The 26,888-nt window shown below is 23.7% G+C and overlaps 3 protein-coding genes across 3 annotated transcripts; 2 read left to right on the forward strand and 1 right to left on the reverse strand.

Moving 5' to 3' along the window:
- Positions 1-4,896: 4,896 nt before the first annotated feature.
- Bm18000 (Uncharacterized protein) lies at positions 4,897-5,875 on the forward strand (the record flags this gene model as incomplete). Its single annotated transcript, XM_043074812.1, has 3 exons — positions 4,897-5,037; positions 5,292-5,342; positions 5,807-5,875. 3 exons carry the CDS (start codon positions 4,897-4,899, stop codon positions 5,873-5,875), a joined length of 261 nt encoding a protein of 86 aa, XP_042930746.1.
- A 9,667-nt stretch (positions 5,876-15,542) lies between these two features.
- On the forward strand, positions 15,543-20,867 carry Bma-nhr-120 (Uncharacterized protein; the record flags this gene model as incomplete). The annotated part of the gene is made up of 12 exons (XM_043074813.1): positions 15,543-15,585; positions 15,759-15,843; positions 16,603-16,682; positions 17,260-17,325; positions 17,638-17,935; positions 18,526-18,637; positions 18,854-19,009; positions 19,472-19,582; positions 19,749-19,861; positions 19,991-20,100; positions 20,493-20,583; positions 20,708-20,867. The coding sequence occupies 12 exons, from the start codon at positions 15,543-15,545 to the stop codon at positions 20,865-20,867; spliced, it is 1,425 nt and encodes a 474-aa protein (XP_042930747.1).
- A 1,514-nt stretch (positions 20,868-22,381) lies between these two features.
- Bm8064 (UBX domain containing protein) lies at positions 22,382-26,584 on the reverse strand (the record flags this gene model as incomplete). The annotated part of the gene is made up of 11 exons (XM_001894536.2): positions 22,382-22,585; positions 22,932-23,069; positions 23,445-23,616; positions 23,695-23,798; positions 24,301-24,374; positions 24,620-24,800; positions 24,986-25,119; positions 25,359-25,513; positions 25,714-25,814; positions 26,033-26,122; positions 26,534-26,584. The coding sequence occupies 11 exons, from the start codon at positions 26,582-26,584 to the stop codon at positions 22,382-22,384; spliced, it is 1,404 nt and encodes a 467-aa protein (XP_001894571.1).
- Positions 26,585-26,888: the final 304 nt, after the last annotated feature.

The raw sequence follows: 26,888 nt of genomic DNA on the forward strand, positions 1-26,888 counted from the left end.
ATGAATCAGGCAACTGAAAAATATTTTCAAATTGGTAAATGATTTTTCTTTTTCTATTATATTTATAATATTTCTGGCATTACTGATTATATTAATACTGCTAAATTAAAAAATAGTAATACTAAAGTAATTACAGTATAATATGTAATTATAACAGTAATACAAATAATTTCGTAATATCTGCTAGAAATGTCAAAATTTTTCATTTTTTTAAAACTTTAAAAAAAAAAAGAAAACTTGATTGGAAAAAGATGTCAGATTGAATAATTTTATTAATTAGTTTAAATAAATTTTCTTATTTAATACGAAAATTTTTATTAAACAATTTTACAACTAATTTATATATATTATGAAATTTTTTCTCAAATTTCACACAACTTAAAAAAAAATTATTTAAATTTAAATCAAAAATTGTTTAGCTAATAGCAAATTAGAAGCGCAACAAAGCTATACGAAATCAATTGAGCAAACAAATACGCCATCTGAAATTATGGAAATTGCTTCGTATCCAACGTATCAATTAGATTCTCAGCGAACATCTTCGTTACATGATGGAATTTATAAATTAAAAGGATCAAAAATAGTGACAAGAAATATGTCACATATAAATTCATCATCTGATGACAGTTTTATTTTAAAGCAAAATGAAAATTTTCACCTTGATAAATTAACAAATGAGGAAAATAATACTACAGAACAACCAACAATTATGAAACATTCAAAATTACTTATGAATGAAGAATATTTGAATCAATATTTTACATATCCAAAAAATAATTCCACTAAAATAGTTGTAAATAGCAATGATAATCTGTATGATATTAATAAGTGTAGAATTGATCATTTTTTTAAAATAAATCATCATCAGATGTATTCATTGGAAAAAATTGAAAATAATAGTCAAAAAGTTTCAAATATATCACAGTATCCTTATACGGTTGAAATTAATAATAATAATAAAAAGAAGTCACTCAAAGATGTGAAAAAACTATTCGAAAACATAACAAATGATTTAAATTTACCGCAAAATTCACATAAATTAAGCATTAAAAAACGAAAAAAGTTGAAAATGAAAATCGTAAAAAAAAATAAATTACAAACAAAGTATTGGAAATTTTCAATGAAATCACTTACACATTTACTACCGTTTGTTAGAAAAAAGAAGCAAAAAATGAGAAATTTAGCGCAGAGAAAAATAAAATTGAAAAAATTTTGTAAAGTAAAATCAAAATATGCATCAAATATTTTCATGAATCCAATTTATGCTAATTATCGAACTTTATCCAATGAATGTAGCCAAAAATTACGAATGAAAATACCACAGTGTAAAAGTACAATTTTCTATGGCATTTCAAAAAATAGAAAAAGTATCAATGATAATATTTCATATAAATATTCCACGTTTATTCCATCTTATCTATCTTATCATTACTTAGATAATAATTATCAGTCAAGAAAAACATTGAGAAGATTCATTTAATAAATGTTAAATTATCGTGCAGATAGCTAGATAAATATATAAGAATACCAGTTTATTTAGCATAAAAAAATATAAAATTAAAAAAAAAACTCTATGCTTGCTGTCAAAGTATTTTTTGAAAGATTTTCTAATTTAATCAAAGAATTGAAATAATATTTTAACACAAACTTGGTATATACAAGAAATTTTATTTTACTGATTATTTCATTGTTAAATTAATTAGATTTGTAAGCAAATATGTTTATTAGAGTGTATTTATGATGATTTATGTTTAAATGACTGAATAAATAAATGATTATAAATGTGATATATTATTTTATTCTGTATGATATATATTTTTTTCTTTTCACTTTTTTGTCAATAAATTAATTTGTCACTGATCAATTGCGATATCAATTTTATGATAATTCGATGCATTGCATAAAGGAAAAATTCATTCACATTTGCCTTATATCATCAACGACATATCATCAAATACTTATCATTATTTGACACCATTATTTTCATATCATTATTCATCAAATAATATCAATTGTGATATTATTTATCATTATTTATCTTCTTTAATTATTTCGCTCCATTATTTATTGATCCTGGTCACTTGCATTCTATTTGCTATCTATTTCCTGAAATAAGAAAATTTTCAGTTTGTATGATAATTATTAATTTGCAATGAAATTTTTAGTTAAATTTCAGCAAAAATTGAAGAAAAGGAATACTTTTAGATGATAATTTATTACTCCTTATTGTTGTATAATTAAATATATTTCCGTTAATCCGGAATGATAGACAAGCAAATACCGGTTTAGTAATATTGGATGCGAAGTACTGTTTGTTGTTTACAAAATCATTCACTCAATCATGATGTCTGATCATTGATCTGATCATTTGCATTCTATTTGTTATCTCAAGAAACAATACTTTTCCTTTTCTTTTTTCATATTATTTGAGCTTTACAATTATCTTTATCAACCACATTTTTATCACATGTTGTCATAACTATAGCATTAAGATTTAAATTTTTGAAAATTATAATTAATAAAATATATGTAATTATTGGTGAGTTAAATCTGTGACAAAACATCTATTCTGGTTTTGGTCAAATGATAGCAGTTAGTTTATTTTTTAACTACAGCAAAGATTTTATAGGTAAACAATTCGTGGATTTAAAAAAAAAAAAAAATGTGAAGAAAGTATATTTGTTCGATTTTATGATCATTATGAGAAGTTCGATGACATTTTCACAATTCTTGCAATCAAAAAGACTAATTTTACAATCGAAAGATAATATTACAGCAATAATAACAGTAGCAATAGCAATAACAATAATAATAGCAACAGAGCAGCTATCTCATTAATAATTTCAAAATTTAGAAGAAAATTTTTTTACTATTCATTTTTGCATACCTCTCATAAATTGAAATAATATTAAAAATTTATTCTTATAGTAGATTTTGATATCACTGAACGATGTATTTCTTATCACTAATCGAATTAACACACTCACTGTTCAGAACAATACCACATTGCTCTTATACAATATGAACTTGAAAAAGAATAATGATTTCAATATCCTATCATCGTAAAAAAATTTCCATCTCTTTTTTCGCTTTCATCTTCTTTAAACTATTATAAATTTTAATTTCCTCGTTGTGTTTTAATTAAATCCCAATTAATTTTATTTAATTCATTTCCTGATAAATTACAACCAGTTCATTTATTTTACATAATTTCGCATTTCTCCATTTTCTTTTTCTTTTCTTTCCTTTATTATTAAATTTTTAAAATGAAAATGTACTAATTGTTGTTTTTATTTTCAGAAATGAAAAGCAAACATATTTTATTATGAATGTATTGATAATATATAATCATTTAGCAAAAAAATCAATGATAACAACAAAACAACAATAACAATAAGAACAGAGTAACTATCTCATTAATAATTTTATTAAGGTCTAGTGTTACCATGTGAAAAAGAAAGAAAAGAATTCTGAAGAAAATTATTGTTGAAAATGGTTAATGTTGCGCTAATCTAGCAATAACATATGGTAATAACAGCACCAGGAATAACAATAACAGAGACAAGAACAATAATGATGGAAAGAATAATAATAGCAACAAAAAAACAACCGCAACAAGTAACAACAACAACAAAAACAACAAACAATAAAAAGATAACGACAACAGCAACAGCAACAGTAGCAACAAACGATGAACAACAAGAACAACCACAACAGGAAACAAGAACAACCACAACAGGAAATAACAGCAACAGTAACAACAGCCAACAAAGAAGAACAAAAACAACAATCAGTATAATAAGAACGATCACAGTAAGAATAACAAATGACAAGAACAATAACAACAACAGAATAGCTATATCATGAATGGTTTCATTAAAATTCACTTTAAAAATCGCTTTAAAAAAGAAAAAAAATGTTATTAAAGAATGGTTAAATATGTATGCGCTCATTGCCTCCCTCATTTACTATTCAAATTAGCAAAATGAGGTCATTATGGTCGCAGATTCTGCTATCAATCAACTGACCAAAGCAACTAAACAAATCTTTACTGACCGACCCATTCGCTCTCCATTAGCATTCTATCTGTTCTCCCATATATGTCACTTTTGCTCTTTTTTCCTCCATTCATCGCTTTTTTTTTTTTTTCATATTTTTTATTTACAAAATTATTTTTTAGTAGAAATAAATGTTTAATTGCTTAAATTAAACTAAGATAATCAAAAAAAGTAAAACAAGTTCCTTTTCTGTTTTTTATTGCATTATTTTGATTTGTTCTAATTGTTTTTTTTTTTTTTTTTTTGCATTTTAATCTTTGGAATTATTTAAAATTTTTGTTTTTTAAGTTATTTCATGCATTCTATAAGACTTTGGATCATATTTGAGTGAATTTTTGGGAAATAAAAATAAAAAAAAAAACAGAGGAAAGGAGGAAAAAAAAAAAACATTTTTCTTTTTTAATCAATACATTTCCTTTTTTTTCCTTCAATAATATACGATGTCTTTTAGTAAACTTAAAATATTAACAATTCTTTAGGGATATTTTATTAATCTGTTTTCTTCTACTTTCTTCTTTCGATCCTTTTTTCCGTCGAATAAAAGCATAAACAGTGTTACTGTATTAGATGTGAAAAATTAGTTATGAAAAGATTCAGATTTAAAATACGAGAAAACATTAAATTTATAATTTTTAACTGATGTTTGAAAATTTTTCAATTATTTTTATTTTTCCCACACTTACTTTTTTTCTTTTTTTTTGCTTCGTTTTTATTTTATATATTGAACAATTAAATTGTTAATTTTATTTTGTTATGAAATTTTTTCTTTTGGCTTTTTTCCTCCAATTTTCTTTCAATAAAACATGTTACTGATTAATTGATTAATGATAGTAAAGCGATGAAGCAAATATTTGGATTTACTGATTATTTGGGTCCATTAGCTGCATCAATGTGCTTTTTTGTCGCAATTTTTTTACTATCACTGATTATTAATTTCATTTGGATTTCAAAAGATGATGAACGTACTATTTTCGAAAAGGTTACAGATATTTATCACTATTATTATCATTATTAATCATTATTATTTAGTAGTAGTATTATTATTAATTGCCATTATTTATTATTACTATTGTTGTTATTATTGCTATTATTACTATTCATTTCATAATATAATCTGAAATAATTTTTTTTTTTTGAATTTTTTTTGGATAATAAGTAAATGACACTTTTTTTTTTTTGAACAAAAACCTTCCAAATGATGTAGAATGGTGAAAGAAATTTATTGCTTTGCAGTTTGGTTCAAATTTATGTGGCGTCCATCGAATGCGTCATCGTTCTAAAAAGGTTTTTATTTTTCAATTTTACATAAATGTCTTTTTTTTATGTATCAAATTATTATTATCATTTTATTACTTTTTATAATCAAAGAGTGAAACTAGTGATTGAATTAGAACTTAGTCGTAATTAATACTAAATAAATTCAAATTTTAAATACGTAGTAATACAATTGAAAGAAATACGAAATGCAAAAGAAAGGATAATGATTATCACTTCCTTACGATGATCTCTTTTTTTCCTTTTTTATTTTATTTTTTTCTCAAATGAAAAAAAAAAGGATAGAAAAAATTAAAAATGAATTTTTCGAAAAAAAATAGAGGAAAAAAAACAAAGTTTTTCTCAAAGAGAAAAAAAAAAAAGTTTTTCTATTAAAATGGAAATTCTCGTTGTTTACTTCTTTTTTATTTGCTAATAAAAAATGACTAATTAAAAAGAAATGATTAGAGAAGTTTTATTTTTACTTATTATAGGGTACAAAAATGATGAATAAACTAATGGTTAATTCATATGGTCCAGCAGTTGACACCACCGTCGTCTAAAATTCAATTCAACAAATTGTTATCGTTTTTATCTCATATCTTTCAATATCTTTCTTTATTCTTTTCTTAAAAAAAATCTTTTGTTTTTCTTTCTTTAAATGATTAAAAAAATATTTGTTGTTTTGATTGAAGTTAATAATTTCTACATATGATAATAAAACATGAAATTTAATGGTTGTTTAATTTTTTTTTTCAAAAATTTAATATTTCGTATTTTTTTAGTTTTGGAATATTTTTTTCTGAAAACTTTTGTCCTCACTCTTTTTTTGTGTCATTTGAGAAAAAAATACAAAAGATTTTTATAAATTTTCAAACTTTTCAATTTTTTTAAAATTTTCTTCTAATTTTTTTTTTATTTTTTTAAAAATTTTGAGTTAGTCATTTCTTGTGAATGTGACATTGGTATGCAAATGCTCAAAAACGCACATTTATCGTTGTCATGAAAATTCAATAATTTCATAAAATATTGAAATTTTAATAAAAATTTATAAAATAATTTCTTAAATATATTCTTTTGGTGAACAAATTAGAAAAAAGAAATATATGTATGTGTTATGGAATTTTTAAAATCTTAGCAACAATTTAAATTTATGCAAAATGTAATATATTGCACTATATCATTTGATATAGTGCAATATATTACATTTTGATTAAAATTTTTTTTTAATTTTTTTTTTTTTTTTTTTTTTTTTTTTTTTAAAATTTTTTTAAAAATAATTAAAATTTTTGCTGAACAAAATAAATTGTGCTATATCATATCATATTTGAATAATTATTACATTTTGATTAAAATTTTTTTTTAATTTAATTTTTTTTTTTTTTTTTTTTTTTTAAAATTTTTTTAAAAATAATTAAAATTTTTGCTGAACAAAATAAATTGTGCTATATCATATCATATTTGAATAATTAAAGATTAATGGAGTTTTTAAATGACATAAACTTTATATACATATATTTCATTTCTTTGTTTACCTTCTCTCATTTGTAATTGAGAATTTATTGTTTATTTCTTCTGCAAAAGATTTTTTACAAATGATAATATATTGTCTGTTGGTAATAAGGAAAATAAAATAAACTTAGCAATGTATTACAAATAATTGATCAAAATTTTATTAAATAAATTGAAAAAAGGAAAAGAAAGAGATTGAAAAATAAAATTTTGAAATAAAAAATAGAAAGATATAAAATGGGTACGCTGTTTATTATCGTGTGTTATCAAAATGAAATTGTAGAAATAATCGTTAAAATGTAAGTTAGTATTGCAAATAATTATTATTTACTGTTATATCAAATATATCAAAGAATCAAAGAATTTATCATTTGAATGGGGAAGTAACAAAAATTTTTCATAGTTATGTTGAGAAAGTATCGAACAGGAAATTAAGATTAACTTGTAATAATGTAAGTAATAAAATGGAAATTAACAGATTAGTATTTGAAACAGTTAATAATTTAAACATATATCGGTTAAATCACGTTATCACGTCCAAACTATTGAATATTTAACACATTTTATTGCAATCATAATATTAAAAAAGAAACAACTGTTACATATTGTTTAGTCTTTCATATATATATAATTTGAAAATGATATTCTGAATTTGAATAAAATCATCCCATCTCCCACCAATTGCGTTTACCGCACCGTGTTTCTTTTATTGTCATTGTTATTGTTGTAATTTAGGATGAGCAATTGGAAATTATTTTTTTGGATGTCATCGCCGCTATTATTGTTATTGCTGTTGTAATTGCTTTTATTGCTCCCGTTATTGTAGAATGTTGTTTGTTGTTGTCGCTTATTGTTACTGTTTTTATTGTTAGTGTTGTTGATATTGTTGTTTGTTGCTGTTGTAATTTAGGAAAAACAAATAACAAGGAATATAAAATCATTACATCAAAACTGAAATTTCATCAGTTTTGCTGGAAGAATCTTTTTTGACATATTTTGAAATATATATATATATATATATATATATATCGATTTATTTTTTTCAAATATTAAATGTTTCCTTATTATTATAAATTCGATTCTATTATTACAAAATTTTCAATTTCTATTTTTTTCTTTATCTCCTACATGGATTGAATTATATCAATAAATTAAAGTGTATATTTCATACGAAATTATGTAAAAATTTTTACGCACTTTTTTACGCATATATTAAAATCACAATTTCCTTTTTTCCTTTCTAAATTAATTGTATCTAAATGCATGAATGTGATTAAAACATTAAATTGTAAAAATTTTTTTACAAAATTTTACTTTGGTAATTATAAGTAGAAAGCAATAAAATTTCTATCCCATTTAAAAAAATAAAATTTGTGTAATTAAAAAAAATTTTTTTTGAATTAACTAATAACCATATTTTATCCACATACATATTGCTGCATATTGCTATTTTTATTTATTGTAACTTTATTTTTTTAATAATTTTTAATGTCAACAATTTTTTATCATTTTCTTTTTTTTTTTTTTTTTTTTTCGATTGTGTAATTCGTAGAGCAGATATTATGAATAATTAGACAATTAATTTTGTTGATATTCTTTTCTACCAATTATTTCCATTATATTATTTGATGAATGAAACGGCTGACACAAATGAAAATAAAAACTAAAGTTTTCAATGTGTCACTTTCCCAAATGGGAACGAATATGAAATTCGTTTATGCTTTAGTCAAGTTAGCATTTGCATCATATATTAGTGGAGCAAATGCATGTTTTTGTATCCATTAAAACTCTCTCATAAACCGCTTATTTCCTTTTTAAGAGTAAAAGAGAGAGAGAGAGACAGAGAAGAAGAGAGAGGGAAGGAGAGGGAGATAGAAAGAGGAAGATGAAATTGGTGATGAAACACCAGTATGAGCGATCATTAATCATAGCCGAAACGCCTATTATTCATTATTTATTATTGTTGTTATTGTAATTTATTATTACCAATATTTTCATTTATTATTACTATCACTTATAATTATCATTTATTATTATTATTATTATTATTAATTCCAAAAGATAGGCATTCTTTCTCTTCTATTATGAAACGAAACTCATCTACCCTGTTTCATTTCATTTCTTTTCTTTTTTTTTTTTTGCCGAAAGAGACCAGAAAACATTCTCTAAGTTCTCGTCAGTGTTGTTTAGGTTCAATGATCAATGATCAGCTTGGTCAGATGTCTGTCTAAAGTAACATTTAATTATATTGCACACATATCAAAATATGCCAAGAACCTCTTTCTGCTTTGTAAATAATTAAATTCCGAAAATAAATTTTCCTATCAAGAAAAAATATATATCCATATATTTTATTATGAGCCAATAATATTTCTTTATTACAAACCATTTGATAACTAGAAAATAGCTCAGTAAGGCAAGGAATTATGAATTATGATATTATATTTTGTTAAAAATGAAGCGTATGTTTGGAAATTCTGATAAATTTTTATGATCAGTTCCTATTGCTATAATAAAACGATGGGTATTTGATGAAATTTTTAATTCTTATAAATTAGTTATGTCTAATAATATTCATAAATATGTTTTGTATTGCTTATAAAAGTTGTAGAAACGAAAAAAATGGTGCTAATAAAAAAGCTTTAATAATGATTTCACATAAACCATCAGATGTTTTCGATTTTAAGCAATTTTTTCAAATATCAAATTAGCATTCTGTTCGCTGAATGAAATAAATTTTTTGATGTTTGTTTAAAATTCAATCATCATTGTGCTTACTTAATATCACATCAAATATCATATTGTAAATATTCAAATGATTGCATTAAAAATTAAAAAGAAAGTATTATCGATATTTATTTTCTTGTAAGTTTAATAAATGACTATTAATTGTTATTAATAAATGACTATTAATAATTTTGTATTAATATTTGTAATATTTTAAATGGTTATTAATGAAAAAAAAATGACTTTTTTAAATTCAAAAATTCTAAACTTTTATTATTGATTTAAATTAGAAATGAGAACAAAATGATAAATAATTCCTGATGATTATTATGAGTTACATGGGAAATAGAACAAAAAAATTATAAAATATAGACTTCCCCAACGAAATAATTACAAAATATAGACTCTTCCAAGCATTATATCTGATTTTTAATTCAAATCTGTTAATTCTTGTTCGTTGATCATTGAACACTAAATGTAGCAGCGGTAATTGCAAACAAGAAAATGCACATTATGCGCTCGATGTCATTTGCCACCCTTTCTCTATTACGTACATTCATATCTGTTTGTCATTGTATTCAGTTAAACGAAAAGAAAGAAAGGGACGGAGAAAAAGAGAGAGAGAGAGAGAGAGAGCAGGGGAGAAGAAAAAAGTAAAAAACGAACGACAAATAACGATAAATGGTTCAAATATAAATAACTTTAAAGTATTTGTGGAATATCATTCCAACAGTCGAATGCTTTTTTACATTAAATTTTTCTCTTTTTTCTTCTTCTATTACAATTTCTTAAATACAAATTATTTTATGATTAACTAATAATAAACACGTAGTTTATTGTAATCAGACACGAATGTATTTTAGACATTTCAGAGAATTTTTTTTTTTGAAATTTAAATTTCAATCAGAAAATTATACAGATTGATGATTTGTAATAATGATATCGACGACTAGTTTCATTTTCTTTTCTTTTTTTTTTGCTTATAAAAGATTGTTAACCAGTGAAATTTATAGCAAAAATAACTTATCATCAATAAAATAATTTAATCACTGCGCTGATTGAAATTATCGGATAACAATTAATTAATTATTTTGCTTACCTGTAATTGCCAGAAATACATTTCTCCCAATGTAAAATGCTATTAATTCGGGAAAGGAAAGATTACATAGATCAAAAATATTAAGTAATTGAACTCATCGCATCTAATCATTAATGTCAACCGATCTTTTTTTTTTCTTGCTCCCGTTACTGGAAAAAAAATCGCCCAAAATATGTATTTATACGTTATTCTACGCCTTTAAAATTTTTTAGTGAATTGAATAATACATTAGAAAGTTGCTAATTAATATTTGATATAACTTGTTGAAATTATATTTTATAAAAAATGTATTTTAGCTAACAAATAAAAGTATGCGATTTTTCATACTTTTCAATTTTATTATCATTTTATTATATTTAATACGAATAATTTATTCCATCGGACATTTTTTAGTTCATTTCAAAATTTATTTTTGTTATTTAGAAAAGGAAGAAAAATACTAGAGTGTTTTTTCTTTCATTTCCTTCTTTTCATGTTCGATGTTTTAATATCCGAGCATTTTTTCTTTTCCATTTTTCATTTTGCTGTTATTTTCAATGAAAACGTCTGTCATTGAGAATTAAAAATCAGACATCAACCAAATGATTCATTTATCTAAGCTATTTTATTACTAAAAAAAAAAAAAAAAAAAAAAAAAAAAAAAACATTGAACATAAATTGAAAAACTTGTCGTTCAATCATTTCGAAGAGGAAAATGAATTTCACTTGAATGTCCATTAGTACCACACATACTCTTCACATTCCTCCATTTTAACTTTTCCATCCCTATTTCTGGTATTTCTGGTTTACTTAAATAGTCAAACATTAATTATTAGAAAAAAATTCGAATATTTTTCAGAGAAAAAAAAGATTTCGCCATTTTTAAAAATAAACATTGTTATAATGATTGTCAAAAATTCATAATGGTTTAGCTTTAATAAGATTATTCAAAACTTTTTTTTTTTTATTTTAATCTATTAAATAATGAAATAAATATATATTTTTACATACATTTAGTCATTATTTATTTTAACTATCTAATATTTTCATTTTATTAATTTTTTTTTTTTTTTTAGCTAGAAAAGATGAAATAAAAAAAGGCAAATAAACATTATTGATTTTAGTCATTTTTAAAATGTAAAACATAGCAAAATTATTTTCCATTTTCATTCGTTTATTTGCTTAATTTCATTTTCTTTCCATATCTAGCAGAAATATTTTGTTTATATTTCGATTTCATATTTTATCAGTTAAACAATGATTATGAAGTAAATACTATCATTAAGCGAATGGAACAAAAGAAGATCAGAAAATAGTTAGCAGTAGCAGTAAATTTGATAAAAATTATTTTTCCTAAAATGCTATCAATAAATGGTTTCAATTCAATAAAATGATATAAAATCCTGTAATTTACAATACATGGCACACAATTTATAGTTATTTAATTAATTTATCATTTTTTTCTTATAATTAATTTCTTTTTTCCATATTTTCAAAAAAAAAAAATTTTTTTTCACTCTTCATTCTCCTCTCACTATTTTCAATGCTATTTTTTTTTAATTTTTATGGTAATGAATTAATTGATACACTTATGAAAACAAAAAAAAAGAAAAAAATCATTTAGAAAGTTGTAATTATTATGATAACATACGATAACAATATGCAAATTTCTTTCATTCTTATATTATTATTGTGATAATTTTGCAATGATATACAATGAATACACTTATGTTATTTAATTTTATTAATTTGCTTTTTGTATCATTTTGTTAACAAAAAAAGGGAAAAAAATATTCTTAAATATTTTTATATAATTTTGATTTAGAATAGAAATGATATTAAAATAATATAACACAAGCTAAAGTTGCTTGATAATGAACTGATAATTAGTAATATAAAATGATAATCCAACTTTCTCTATTTTTTATCTTCAAATAAGTCACTAAGCAATTATAGAGAGGAAAATGATAATTAAAGGATATAACTTGAATTCATTCATTATAATAAATGCGTTTAGAGCAATACTTTTTTTTTAAAGTAATAATAAATGAGCAATATTTTACTTCACTTTTTTTTTTTATTTTACATTTTTAAAAAGTAAATAGAACATTTAGCATTGTCTATTATAAACCAAATTTGTATTCAATTTTTCAAAATAAATACATTTGATTTCTACTTTATTATTGAACCATTTATTAATTTATTATTGCTAATAAGAATTCGCATTTCATCAATTTATCATTTGTTAATTTTTTAAACTTTATTTTTTTATTTATCACATATTCTTTTCATCGAAGAGTTCCTTTTTTTTTCCAACTTTTTCCCTCTCTTCTTACTTTCTCACTCACTCTTCCTTCTTTTTCTCATTTATTTCAATATTTCACAACAAAATTGAAATATTTTAAGAAAACAAAAAAAAAAAATGAAAAAAGAAACTGCAAAGATTTTTGTAAACATTTCAATTTCTCACTCATTTTTACATTTTTGTTCTCTCTCTCTTTTCATATTTCATTAAAAGATTTCTAAAAACTTCTCAATTAATTCATCAAAAAAAAGATGAAAAATCTATTCTAAATAATACGCATCTTATTTATTTTTGTATTTTAAATAAAACAAGAAATTTGCGCTAATTATTAGAAATATCACACATTTATTATGTTAAATAAATTAATGTATTTCATTTCTCTTAATAATATAAAATTCATTCGCGTATTTTCTTAGATAAACGACAATTTTGGAGCAAAATACGTATCAATTAAACACGTAACTCATATATATGTACGTGAATGTGTGTATACACATACATACATACACACACGTACACATATACGCATGCATAAATAATCAAATATAAACAAATAAATAAAGATTAAGAGAATTTTAAAAGTTTAATCATATTAGTAGTATATTTTTAGTGGTATTAAAATGAATATGAAAAGAAGATCAAGGAAATAATTGTAAAACTTTGATATTCAATTTCTTGTTAGTCTTACTTATTTATCAATTTATTACTATTATTATTATTATTAGTTTATTACATATTTATACATTTCCATCATTATATTTTGCATAAATTTTGATACGATTAATTAAATCATAGAAATAATTGTTCCTTTTTTTCTTTTTTTGAAACATTAATGATACAAAATTTATTAGAACAAGAATATTTGCAGTATTTAGAGAATTATAATGAATTACTGTCAATTATTTATTACATATTACTCATTGCTATAATTAAATTTTTAGGTCAATTAAACTAGTTCATTTTGTTTTACTTACTTCATCAATTATATTACCAATAATTTGTCACGAAATAATAATCTTAACTTACTCAAAAACTTCATCATTTTTTAATACTATTCATTTGTACTTTAATTAAATTTTCTTTCCATCATAAGCATATTTTTTAGTTAATTATTTCAATTAAAATTTTTTATTATTTGCATCTATTACTCTTTTTTCTTTAATTCAGCAAAATTATTTCTTTTCTTATCCATTTAATTCAATAATATTTTAAATTATAATTTACATGCTTCATGAAATAATTGCATTTATTCGAAAATAATTAGTGAAATTAAATTTTATTGAAAATAATAAATGAATATTTAATAGAAATAGAAATACTAAAAGAAAGAAAGAAACATGAATAGAATTAATTGCGGATGAAAGGACAAAAATTCCATCATGTTTACGTCAAAATATTTGAGAATTCCAAATTTATGCAATGAGTTTTTCTTTTTATATTTATCCTAATTATAATGATATTCATTCATTTGCAATATTTTTTTTTTCCTTTAAAAAAGAAAAAAAGAAATGGCATTCATTATTTGGATAATTTATAAAATATGAATAACAAATCTAAATACCATCAAAATCAATAATATTTTAGAGACATTTAAAAATGAAATTAATTTGTAGTTCATTTTTTTCATTTTTGTTAATCATTTTTTTCGTTTATTTTTTTACAGGTGTAATTTGTCTTACTATTACTATTTAATAGATCAATTATTGAATATATCATTACCATAGCTAAATAATTGAACTAATCGGAATATAGCTGTAAATAAAATGCTAATTTTTTAACACAATCATTTATGTTTGAAGTATTTAATAAAAGCAAGCTATTCTTAGCATAAATAGTTTCTTGAAAAAAGTAAATTTACACTTTCTTCTTTATCACTTTTTTTTTATCATTTGAATGAAGTTCTATCATTGTAATAATTAGCTGAAATTACTTAAGAAAAATATTTTACATTTGCGCTTATTGCTTTATTTTTTGTGTTTATTGCAATATTTTCAATTGATTAAATACAAAAACCATTTAATACAGTAATGCGAGGTTGAAGAATAGGTTCACGCCTTTATTTTGCAAAATTATTTAGTTAGAGTTATCAGGTAATCTAATGTGAAGCTGAAAAAAAAATTCTCATTTTTATTTGAACTTTTTTTTTTAATTAAAAAGTTTATAAATGGTAATATGAAATTGAAATGATTATAGAGTAGGAATAAGCTCAAACTTAAATTTTATAATATGATATGATAAATTTTTTAGTTATCAGCGAAAATGTGGGAAAGTTTTTTAAATATTTTTTTTCACTGATAATCAACTGATGATCATGATTTATATAACCGTTTTGATCATTGGTCTTTCAGTTGGCATCTTTATCCAAAACAAATTCCAATCATTGTTTATTTATCGGAAAAGTAATAATAGCACAAGCAATAGCAACCAATAACAAAACTTACTGATAAATTTGAACTTTGTTCATTGGCATTTATTATTGTTTCTAGCTTACCTATCATGCATTACTATTAGCAAATTAATGTATTAATGAGCAATGATTATTTTCAGTTTAGTAAAATATCATTATTGTATGATTGCGCTAATTCTGCATGTCACTTTTCGTTAAAAGATGGCATTCGAACAATTCAAAAAGGACGACAAGTCATCGTTAGGTGCATCAGATAATTAAATAATAATAATAATAATAATGTACAAATGAAGACAAGATGAATTAAGAAAGTTTTTAAATATAAAAAATACTTGATTATTGTAAGCTTTGTCATTGGTTTCTCCTTTTTAAATGAATGATAAATGATAATGATAAGTGATAATGAAAATATTTTAGAAATAGCAAAAACAATTGAGCGTTGTGCTGTTTGCGGTGATTTAGCAACTGGCTTCCATTATGAAGTTGCCAGTTGCAATGGATGGTTAGCAATTAATTTTTTTTATCAAATTGATCACTTACCAAAACAAAATCTTATTGAGATTATCAAAATTCATTTTTCCAAATAAACCTCTCTTAGCATTTATTGCTATTCGCTAGGGTTGAAAATTAAGCTATCCAATTATTTAACAAAATCAAAAGAGAAAAATATGGGTTAGTCATAATTTAAAAAAATTAAAAAAAATATGCATTTAAATAATTTTTATGATAACACAAAGGTAGTTGATAAGAGTAACAGGATAGTTTATATATGTTTACATACTTTTCATATATTAATTATTAAACCTTTCTGATGAGAAATTACATTGAATGAGTAAGTTAACAATAGTAAGATCAATGTTAATTTTAATTTTATATTTCATTCTCTTACAAAATGTTGCGAATTTATTCGTTTTAACTTTTCATCAGATTTAATAATATTTGCAAGTATGGAGACAATATGATCAAGGAATAGTAAGAATAATAATAATAATAGGGACAAAAATATTAATTTATTATTATTGTAAATTCTAAAATTTTACAATAAGCTGTGGTGATAGTAAATAATAATATGGGACACAAAAGAAAAAAATTACTTTTCATTATGACACATTTAAATAAATTAATCAGTCATTTTTTTTTAAATATATTTTCTTCTCAATTTCATGCTTACATATGTTAAAATTATTATTCATTTTCGGAATAAAATTCAAATAAATAAACAACAATTTTAAAATTTAATTTTATTCGAATGATTTTGCAGTAAAACATTTTTCCGACGTACTTTGGTGTCTAATCGAACTTATAAATGCCACAAAAATGGTAATTGTATATTTGATAAAGGTTAGACTTATTCATTTATGATTCATATTTATCTCGGGTCACATTAAATTAGGTTGAAATTATTTGAATATTTACATATCACTTTTATCACTCATACTCTAAACTTTCAAATCGGCTTTTAAAAAGTAATAATAAGTTATGCCATAGCTTCAACTAAGTTTACTTTCAAGAGATTTTCGACAAAAAAAAAAAAAAAAATTATTGAAAAAAATCAAAATGACTAATCAAAATTAATCTATCAAGCAGTAAAATTTGCTTGCTAACTTTTTTTAGCTTGCATTTAATTCTTTTGCAAACTAAACTTTTTCATAAAATTCCAATGAATTTTTAAAGTGAAAAGTTTTTTTTTTTTGTAAAGGGCATTGCTTCTTTTTAATTAACTTTGCATTTAAGATTAAAAAGAGGATGAAATAAATCATTGCTCCAATCAAAAATAATAAAATACTCTTCAGTGTTTCAAATTTCAACATCAATTTGATTTAAATTTGGTTATTAAATGCATTAAATATATTAAATAATTTGATTATTACATATATTAAATTTTTTTAATTTTTTAAATTTAATATAACAAATTCAGATATGAGATGTGCCTGTCGAGCATGCAGATTTGATAAATGTGTTGCAGTTGGTATGAATCCAAAAGGTTTTCTCTTTGCTATGCTTTTATTTTTATTTTTCAATATTACTCATTTTTAATTGCACTGAATAAATATACTAGTTATTTTCCAAATAAATATCTAGTTATCATGATATATCGATGATCGTTAATGAAATATTTTAATAAGAAGGAATTAATATTATTATTTTTTCACAATTTTTGCTAAAAAAATGCGTTTGAAATTTCATTTTTATTAATTTTGATAATAATTATTCCAGAATAAAATTAATATTTTTATTTTTTTTGTTCTTCAAAAATTGTTGCTAAAAAAAAATACTTTTTGAAAGTTGGTTTTAGCAATTCAATGCAATCGTTCCGGACGCTTATCATTATCACTGGAAGTTTCACCTACCTCCCAAAATGCTTCGTTTGAATTTGATATACCTCAACAACAAGCGCCCACTTCAACTAGTACAGAGAATGACCATTACTATTATTATCCCTTTCTTGACACTACTGATATCAATCGTAAATGCTTATCAGCAAGTCCAGATAATGAATCAGGAACATCTAAACGAGCTTATACCATTTCAGCTATTCTTGATTTTCCAAAATCTAAAAATAATGCATTAGCAACAAGTGACGAAAATTCTAGGTAAATTAACTTCTTGTAATATTTAATTTTTCTCAAATATTTATAAATTAATTGGCAAAAAAAGAAAAAAATCATTAATTATCTCACATTTTATCCTATCATCTTAATTTATCAATCAATAAATTGCTTTAATCGATGTAATAAAGATGTCCTTTGTTTTAAATTACATTAAATATTAATAGTGAAAAGAAAAGAAAAAAGTGTGATATTTTTTATTTACCAGAACAACTAGTTAGTGATAAAATTTTGGAAATAAAAATATATCGGAAAACATGATAATAGGTATGTAAGATATATGAAAAGATAAGAAATGGTAGAAAAATAATATGAATTAATGATAAAGGTAGAATGAAAGAAAATAAGAGCGAAAAAGAAATGTTCATTTTTTTATATTTTCCTAACAAATAAATAAGCAATAAATAAATTTTTTTTAATAAATAAATAAAAATAAATAAATATACTTTCAATAAATAAAATGAAATGAATAAAATCAATATAAATAAATACTAAAAAAAAAATACTTTTAATAAATGAATAAAAAAAAAAATAGAATAAACAAAACTGGAAGGATTAATTTTTATTGTTTACAGATTTAAATATTCAGAAATAAATATATCATCATCAACAACTACCACTAATATTATTACAAGCATTGATGATACAATTCGAAAGTATTGCTCCATCACAGAAAAACATGAACGAGTTAGTTCATCAAGGTTTTTTTTTTTTTTGTTTTGTTTTTATAAAGTTAAAAAGTTGTTCATGTAAACCTTTTTTATTAACTCTTTTTTTTTAAATTTGATATTTAACAAAATTTTTTAAATGAAATTTAATTTAATCATTAAATATCCAATAATCAATATTTGTTAATTTCTAACCTTCAAATTTTACGCAAAATTATTTATTTATTTTTTATAGCTTATTTCGCATCTTATTCATGCACAAGAAATTATTAATGAAGCATTAGATGCAGAAAAATGTAATACATCAATTTCAATTCTCGATTTGTTAACACGGCCATCAATTGTGTCAACGTTGTCAACCACATCATCAGTTAGTGATGTTGATGATGAAGTAGGTGCAACAAATGTTTATTCATCAATATAGTAAAATATTCCATTTCTTCTTTTATTAAAATATTTCTTTTTTTATTTTTTTATTGAAAACAAAGTTTTAAAGTATTTAAAAATGCATTGTTATATTATATTGTTTTTTTTTTAATAAAAAAATTTTTTTTCTTTGTTCTTTTTTGAAATATATTTTATAATAATGTAACATTATTTAACAATAGAAATAAACTGAATAAAGAAATTATTTTAATTCGAAATTTCAAATTTCATTAGAATTCCACGCTATTTCAATGATTCATATTTACTTTATAAATTAATAAATTTCAACTTTCGAAACATTTCGCTTTTAATTTAATCAGTTAAAAAATTATTATTTCACTTAAAAAAGATACTTTTTTTTCCTCTCCCACTTTTTCCAAATGTGATTTTGTTCTTTGTTTTTTATTAATATATCATTATTTAATAGCAAAAGCAGTATAACAATGGGCCAGGAGCGATGTTAAATCAAAAATTAGAAATTATGGTAGAATATGCTAAAACATTTGAATCATTTCAATGGATGCCAATTCAGGATAAGGTTCCTTCTTTTTCTTTTCTTTTTTTCATTTTAATTTAAATTCATAATAAAATAAAATGAACGAATTATTTCTTATACTATTTTTTTTTAATTATATTTTTATATAATAATTGAATTATTTGCTTAAAAATTATTATTTTGATGTTATTACTTAAATTTATTATAGGTATTATTATTACGTGATGTTGCATTTGTGTTAATTTTATTGGAAACTGCTTATAAAAAATCTATTTCAAAATGCACATCTGTATTAAATCATAGAAATCAACGAGAAAAACAGTACAAAATTTTTTTTTTCTTTTTTTTTCTGCTAATCTTAATTAAAGTCAAAAAATGAAAATTGATGAACATCTTTGAGCTAAATAAATTCGAATACAAATTATTCATTCATTTTTCAAAATTGAGTAGATCAATCGAAGAGAATATTGGAATATCAGTGATAATTGAAAGTTTTAATAGAGCAAAATTGGATAAGAAAGAATTTTTATTGCTCAAAGCAATTGCTTTTATGCATTCTGGTAAGTCTTAAGTTTAAAATTCTTAGTGTATATTTAGTTGAAATATTATCAGCTATGATTAAAGTGTAAAATTTAAAATACCATATGAATTATATCTATTCAAATCTTTTTTTCTCTAATTATTTTTATATAATTTTTCTTTTCCTCAAATATCATCTAAAAATCATATAAACGAATGAAAAAAATTTTTTTTTCGCTTGACTCTTAAATCTCAAAATAAACTCATCCAATTTGCAGGTGTATTTGATTATTATAATTCTTTATTTAAATTACTATTTTTTTTGTCTAAAACTTTCAATTATTAAAGAAAAAAAAAATTCAAATCCTTCTTAATTTTTGTTTCATAAATTGCACTCAAATTAATTTAATCGAAAAAAAAAAAGAAATTCCAGAATGTTCTGGTTTATCGACAAACAGTTTTAAACAACTATCATGTCAACGACAGATAATTTTGGATACCCTATTTAATTATATGATATTCAAGTATGCTTTTAAGATTTCTTTTTCCTTTTTTTTTTCTTGAATCATAAAAATATCATTTGGAAAAGCTTTTTTAATGCTAAATTTTAAACCTTACTTAGCCATTTTTATTTAAATATCATTGTAGACATGACAAACATGGCCCAGTACGTTTCGGTCATGCGTTATCGGTGCTTTGGTCCGTTTATGAGGCAACAAATTCTTATGTGGAAAGTTTAATGGATATGGATTTGAAGCCACTCACCATAGAGTTACTAGCTAATAAATTGCCAGAACCTCTTACATAACTTGTATATTTCATATAAAACTCTCTCTCTCTCTTTCTCTGTATATGAATCTCTTCTTTTTTCTTGTCTTTTCTTTTTTATTCCCTTTTAATTTCATTAAATTTTATTTATGCTATTTTAACCAGTATTAAATCAAAGCCTGAAATACGTACACATATATTTACAAATTAATACGTTTGTTTTTTTTTCTCAACTTTGTAATTATTCCAATAAAAGAAAAAAAAAGCAAAAATGTTTAGACGGGGAAAAATTAGACTAAATTTTTTAAATTACTATTTCAAATACATTTTATGAAAAATTAAGATGCAACTTAAATTAAGCACAAAAAAAAATATCAACAACAAGACGTCTTTTTCGTCCAATCCTTATTTATTAATTGAAAAAATATCCAACTATATAAAATTAAGTTTCATTAACTATTTGTAATCTATTGGTACTTAATGATAATTCTTATAAATTTAATAAATGGATATTATTTGGTAAGATTAAAAGTTAAAAGCTTCTTTATGAATAATAGTGTGTTATTATGTCTGTGCGAAAGCTTACATTCAGTCATTCGTTATATCACAATGTTATGTGATGATTCATTCACACATAGTTTAATTTTAAGTAGCGAAACCCCACTGAATGCATATTCTCCTAGTAAAAAAAACTTTTGATAATTGATTGACATGTAAAATGCATACTTTGGCAAATCTTCGGGAAATAAAGGATGGGACTAACAGTTGTTTTAACGGTTCAGATATTCAACTTTCAATTCAGATATGAAGCGATTATCTTAGTTTGCTGGTTAAACCAAAAAGAAAAAAAAAAAGACTTCCCTTTGCCAATCCTTCTTTCTTTCTTCCTTTCGTAATATCAAATGTTTCTGATTTATAAAAATTAATTCTCTGAAAAATGTAGAGAGAGAAAAAAAAAAAAACCAATGTTTAATTCCACAAAGAAATTTATTACAAGCCAAAACGACCAAAAAGTTTTAATATAGCAACAAAATCATAGAACAATGAAAAGGTCCAGAAATAATGAATTATAAAAAGCAATAAATGGACTTTCATACGATTGCAATTCCGGTAATAATTAAAATTTCCAGTCAGAGAAAAAAAAAAGTTCCAGTTCAGAAATAAAAACTTAACAAAAACTGCATACCGTGCACAACAGATGTGGAGAAATATGGAAATTCCATCAATTTTATTAAGGTTATTAAGGTCAACTTAAGGAGAAATTTGATACATTTCGTAACTAAATTATATTTAGCATCAGTTAATTCAAAAGAATCTTATCGGAACTGATCTCACTTAAAGAATGTTTTACGCTTTCAGACTCAATTATCAAAAAAAAAAGTCATTAAATAAAATAAAACAGTTTGTGAAATTACATATAATTTAAATTTTACACTGGCATAATTATTTTAAAATGACGGAAAGATCTAAGGTAATTTAGACAACAGATAAAACATTATTTAAACCAAAAAAAAAAAAAGTTGAGGTGAATAGAAGTCGAATAAATGTCAGTACCTATGCATCATTATCTTGCACTAAAACAACCACTGATTTCTCGAAACCACAATCATGAAATGTTGGAATATTAGTTGGATCTTGCACTATTCCAAATTCACGATACCATTCGGGTGCACAGTTAAGTTGCTTTCTGGGATAACTTGATAGTAGCGTGAGGTTCGGTGGACAATTCTCATGAGCCAACGTTGCATTGAATAACAACTACAAGCAAATTTAATTGCAAAGTTAACATAAAACTAGAAAATTTTATAAATGTGCAAGCTTTAAAAGAAATTTCTCTGTAACTGAGAAATAACTGAATAACAATATATGTAAATCATAATTTAGTTCAGCAGTGACAAAAGTTACTGATTATAATTCTCTTGTGCTAATTAATATAAATAAAAAATGACTGCTACAGTAACAGCCGATCTAATTCAAATTGTGCAAATCAACAATCAAATATAGTAGCATTGAAATTATTTCATATTTTTAAGAAATATAATTTGTAGAATAGTATAATAAGTGAACTAAGACGAGTTTGACATAAGAATAAAAAAAAGCTAACCTCCAAACTATTCGTAACATCGAATCGCCTCTCAAAGCGTTCTCCATTGGGAAATCGTACACTTACTCGAATACAGTCAGGTGCTTGCGATTCTGGTGGTAATTCGCTTGCTAATTTCATTCTTATAGCATCTAATTTCTGAATGATCAACTCAATAATTACTACGATAAAATTATATCTAAAATTAAGTCGCACAAACTAACACTAGACAGTAATTAATATTAAGCAGAACCGGAAAACGATAGTGAAACAGTAAAATTACCTTTATTGACACTTTTATTTCTGTTGCCATACTTAAGGAAACTCTTCAAATAACTAAGTGCATTTCCTATTTCCAATATACACTGTTAAAACAAAAGCTTCACTCCTTTGTCTTTCAGGAAAATGTACGAACCGATTACCAGTCAAACTGATAATAAGTCAGTAGAGTAATTATCTTTAATGAAAGCCAGCTATATCATTGCTTATAACAATCCTACTGTTAATGATGTATTGAAAAAAAAATAAAATTACTTCTTTCTTTTCTTGTTTTCTCCTTTTCTCTTCCGCTTCCTTCATTTCAGCAATTTTTCGTTCACTCTCAGCGCGTTTCCTCTCACTTATACGTGCTCGATCAGCTGCCAAACTACGCTGATAATCTGATTCTTGCTCACGTAGAATGCGATTGTTCACCTCACGCTGATGTCTGGTACCAATTAACAGTATAATATTTCGCTTTTAAAAATTATTTAAAAAAAATTTGTAGTAAACCGATGTATTATACCTTTCATTCCTTATAGCATCTAAATAGTTGCGATTTTCATCAATTGCCGTTTGAATTGTGAAAAGCATTGGCTCTAGTTCATATTCGCCTTCTAATCGTAATACCTATGATAGCAGCAAGTTAGAAATTTAAAAAAAATCTTGAACAAAATTTATTTCAGATTTTTTTCATAATTTTTCATATTTCATAATTTTCTATCATCGTCCAAACAACACAGGTGCTAAACTAGTTGTAAACATAGGTTTATATGACTACAATAAAAGTACAACGATCACATAATAAACAAGTGGATTTGCAAACAGTTATACAGAAACACAAATAAATTCCAAAATAAAAATACTCATAAAAGACAAAAGAGTAAAATTAAAAGAATCGAAAAAAAAAAGAACAACCGCATCAAGAATAAAAAAAAAATAAATAAAACAAATGTAAAAATAAAAACGGATTAAAAAGATTAAACAGTAAAAAAAAAATTTATATAAATTGAAAATTAAAACAACTAGACACATACTACGCATCAACTATAAAACCTTTTGGACAAGATAAGAGAACCTAGATAGTGAAACTATTGCAATAATTATTTTTTAAAAAACTTTTTAAACTTACTACAACCATTCGTGTCTCACGCATACAGAGTAACGCAAGAAATGGATATGTGCTCTCTCGAAGAGCCATTGATACTGCAAAATTAAAATTGATAAAAAAGCTGTAAACGATGACATATCATCGAATGTGAAGTATGATTAGTTGCTTGACAAAATAATGAACTAAAAAGTTTTTCCTTAACAGCAACTTATCAATCAAACTGTATAAACTGAAGATGCATAAATTATTCAGAGTAAAATATGTAAAATATCAGATCAGAAAAAATTCGACAATCATTATGAAAATATTTTTGCATCAAGATAAAATCGTTCTATATTACCTTTATAACCTTCCTGACTGCGCACTGATACACCCCAAAGCAGAATTTCATTCCGATCCAGAAATTGTTTCATTTGATAACTGAGTAAAGTCTCACGAACAAAACGTTCACAAGATTCATGTGATGGATTGTGTAAATAAACGATCATAAAACGTAATGAATTTTTGCATTCGTTTATTGCCTATAAAGAAGATGCAAGTTAATAATCGTTTTTAAAGTGTTAGCAAGGAAATTTATGCAATTTTGAAAGTACTTTGTAGGAAAAGACAAATATACTATTTGGTGCACATGTCACACTTCCTCTAGTAAATATATTAAAAATTTATTCAGAAATGTTACATTCATTAAGCAGAATTAAAAACTAACATCCTCGTATGACCCACTGAAAAAACTAATTCCATTACTGGAATCGGCGAAGCGAGCATTGAAGTCGTTGATAAAATGTTGTACATCACCTCTCGAATCAGCAACTGCCAATGGCGGTGCTCGGAATAATGACCCTTAATTATAACAATTACGAAATTACATTATTTCCACTCACTGAATAGTTGAACAGCATATACCTTTGATTGTTTACACCCATGAAAAATAGCATGCTAAAGAGTTATTCGAAGAAAAAAATTGAAACCTCTGAACATAACTACTTCAAGAATTTTAAGTCTAAGTAACTATTCAATATTTGTTCTTCCAAATCTTTTAGATTGCTATAAAATGAGAAAAAATCTTCCGAATAACATACATAAAAAACTGATAAGATCGAACAAGCTTTGATAAGCAATAAAGAATGGAAGCTTGATGACTGTAACGGTCCATTCAAACCAAGTTTGTGGAGATGGAGGACGTCTCCTCAACAATACTTCTGCAGGAGATAAAGATGAGCGCCGACTTGCAATTCTGAAAAATAAGAAGCTAAAAGGAACTGTATGTAATAACTTTTTGCTCTTTTAGCATAAATAATATATTTTATTAGTGAATCAACGCAAATCAGTATGACTAATTCACTCGCAATATTATCTTTACATTTATAATGCCAGGCTAACTAGTAAAATAATATCATTCATTTAAGAACTGAGAATTCGAAAAAGAAAAAATACTGCGAGGTTGACGGTTCATTGACTTGTACATGCCTATGTCTTAATTCGCTCTCTGCATTTGATACATTTTGTTCTTCTTCCTCTTTTAATCGCCCACCAGTCTGGAAACGATATAGGTACAGTGTAACAGGAAGAAAAAAAAAAATTAACTTCATCTATCGCCAGAAAAAAACATGTTTTAAGTGATCAATCAAAAAAGGATATAAAATTTCTTTCCAATAAATTTAGAGTCAGGAATTATACAACTTTAAAAAAAAAAAACAAATTTTTCATCCGAAGAGCAATTGAAAAATAAGGCCTTGATAATGCATAGACCTACATGGAAGAAATGCTGGACAGCACTTTCCAAATTCCAATGATTGTAAACTAAGAAATCTTTCGCTAATTTGTCGTCTACTGCGCATATTTCCTACAACCAGCTTTTGTACCATATAATACCTAATAGTTTTTTCCTATTATATTCGGTTACAAAGCAAAGATGATAACATATATAATAAAATTCTACAAATGGTAATTATATCAATAATACTTAAACCAAAAAAAAAACCTTTCAAGTTTATTCACATCAATACGAAGGACATATCAGATGTTTAAATAATCTAAATTATAAGCTCAGTTTAATATATAAATAAAAAAGCGATTTTCAAACCATTTTTCTAAAAAAAGAAGAAATATGGAATTCTACAACAATCAGCAATTTAATGAAACGTTCAGAATTATTAATGGAGATATATGAAATCATTCTAGCAAGACATTAAACAATTATTATAGTTTTTCCTTATCTGCAATTCTTTCGCTCAATTTCTAATATAATATGAACCTTGAAACTGTTGATTGAATTCATCTGTTCTTCGCTGTTTGCTGCTGCCATTTTCCACACGGAAAAACAAATTTTCAAATCAATTAGTGAAATGCCTAAATTTAAACTTATCCACCAATATTACTTTAGAAGTTCAAATTTCATGAATGACAAGAATCAATAGAGAGTTTTTTTTTCCCTGAAAATTAATTGTAAATATTAATTGAACAAATAGTTTTGTGAGTAACAATTAACGTTTAACGAAATGAATTTTTTTTTTTTTTTTTTTGATAAAACTAGCTATCGAGATGAGAAAAAAACTTTACAAGGAAATGCTCGACATGAAATCAAAGATACGATGGTTTGATATTATCAA

The sequence above is a fragment of the Brugia malayi genome (genome assembly GCF_000002995.4).
Source record: "Brugia malayi strain FR3 genome assembly, contig: Bm_v4_ChrX_scaffold_001, whole genome shotgun sequence".
In the NCBI taxonomy this organism is placed as follows: domain Eukaryota; kingdom Metazoa; phylum Nematoda; class Chromadorea; order Rhabditida; family Onchocercidae; genus Brugia; species Brugia malayi.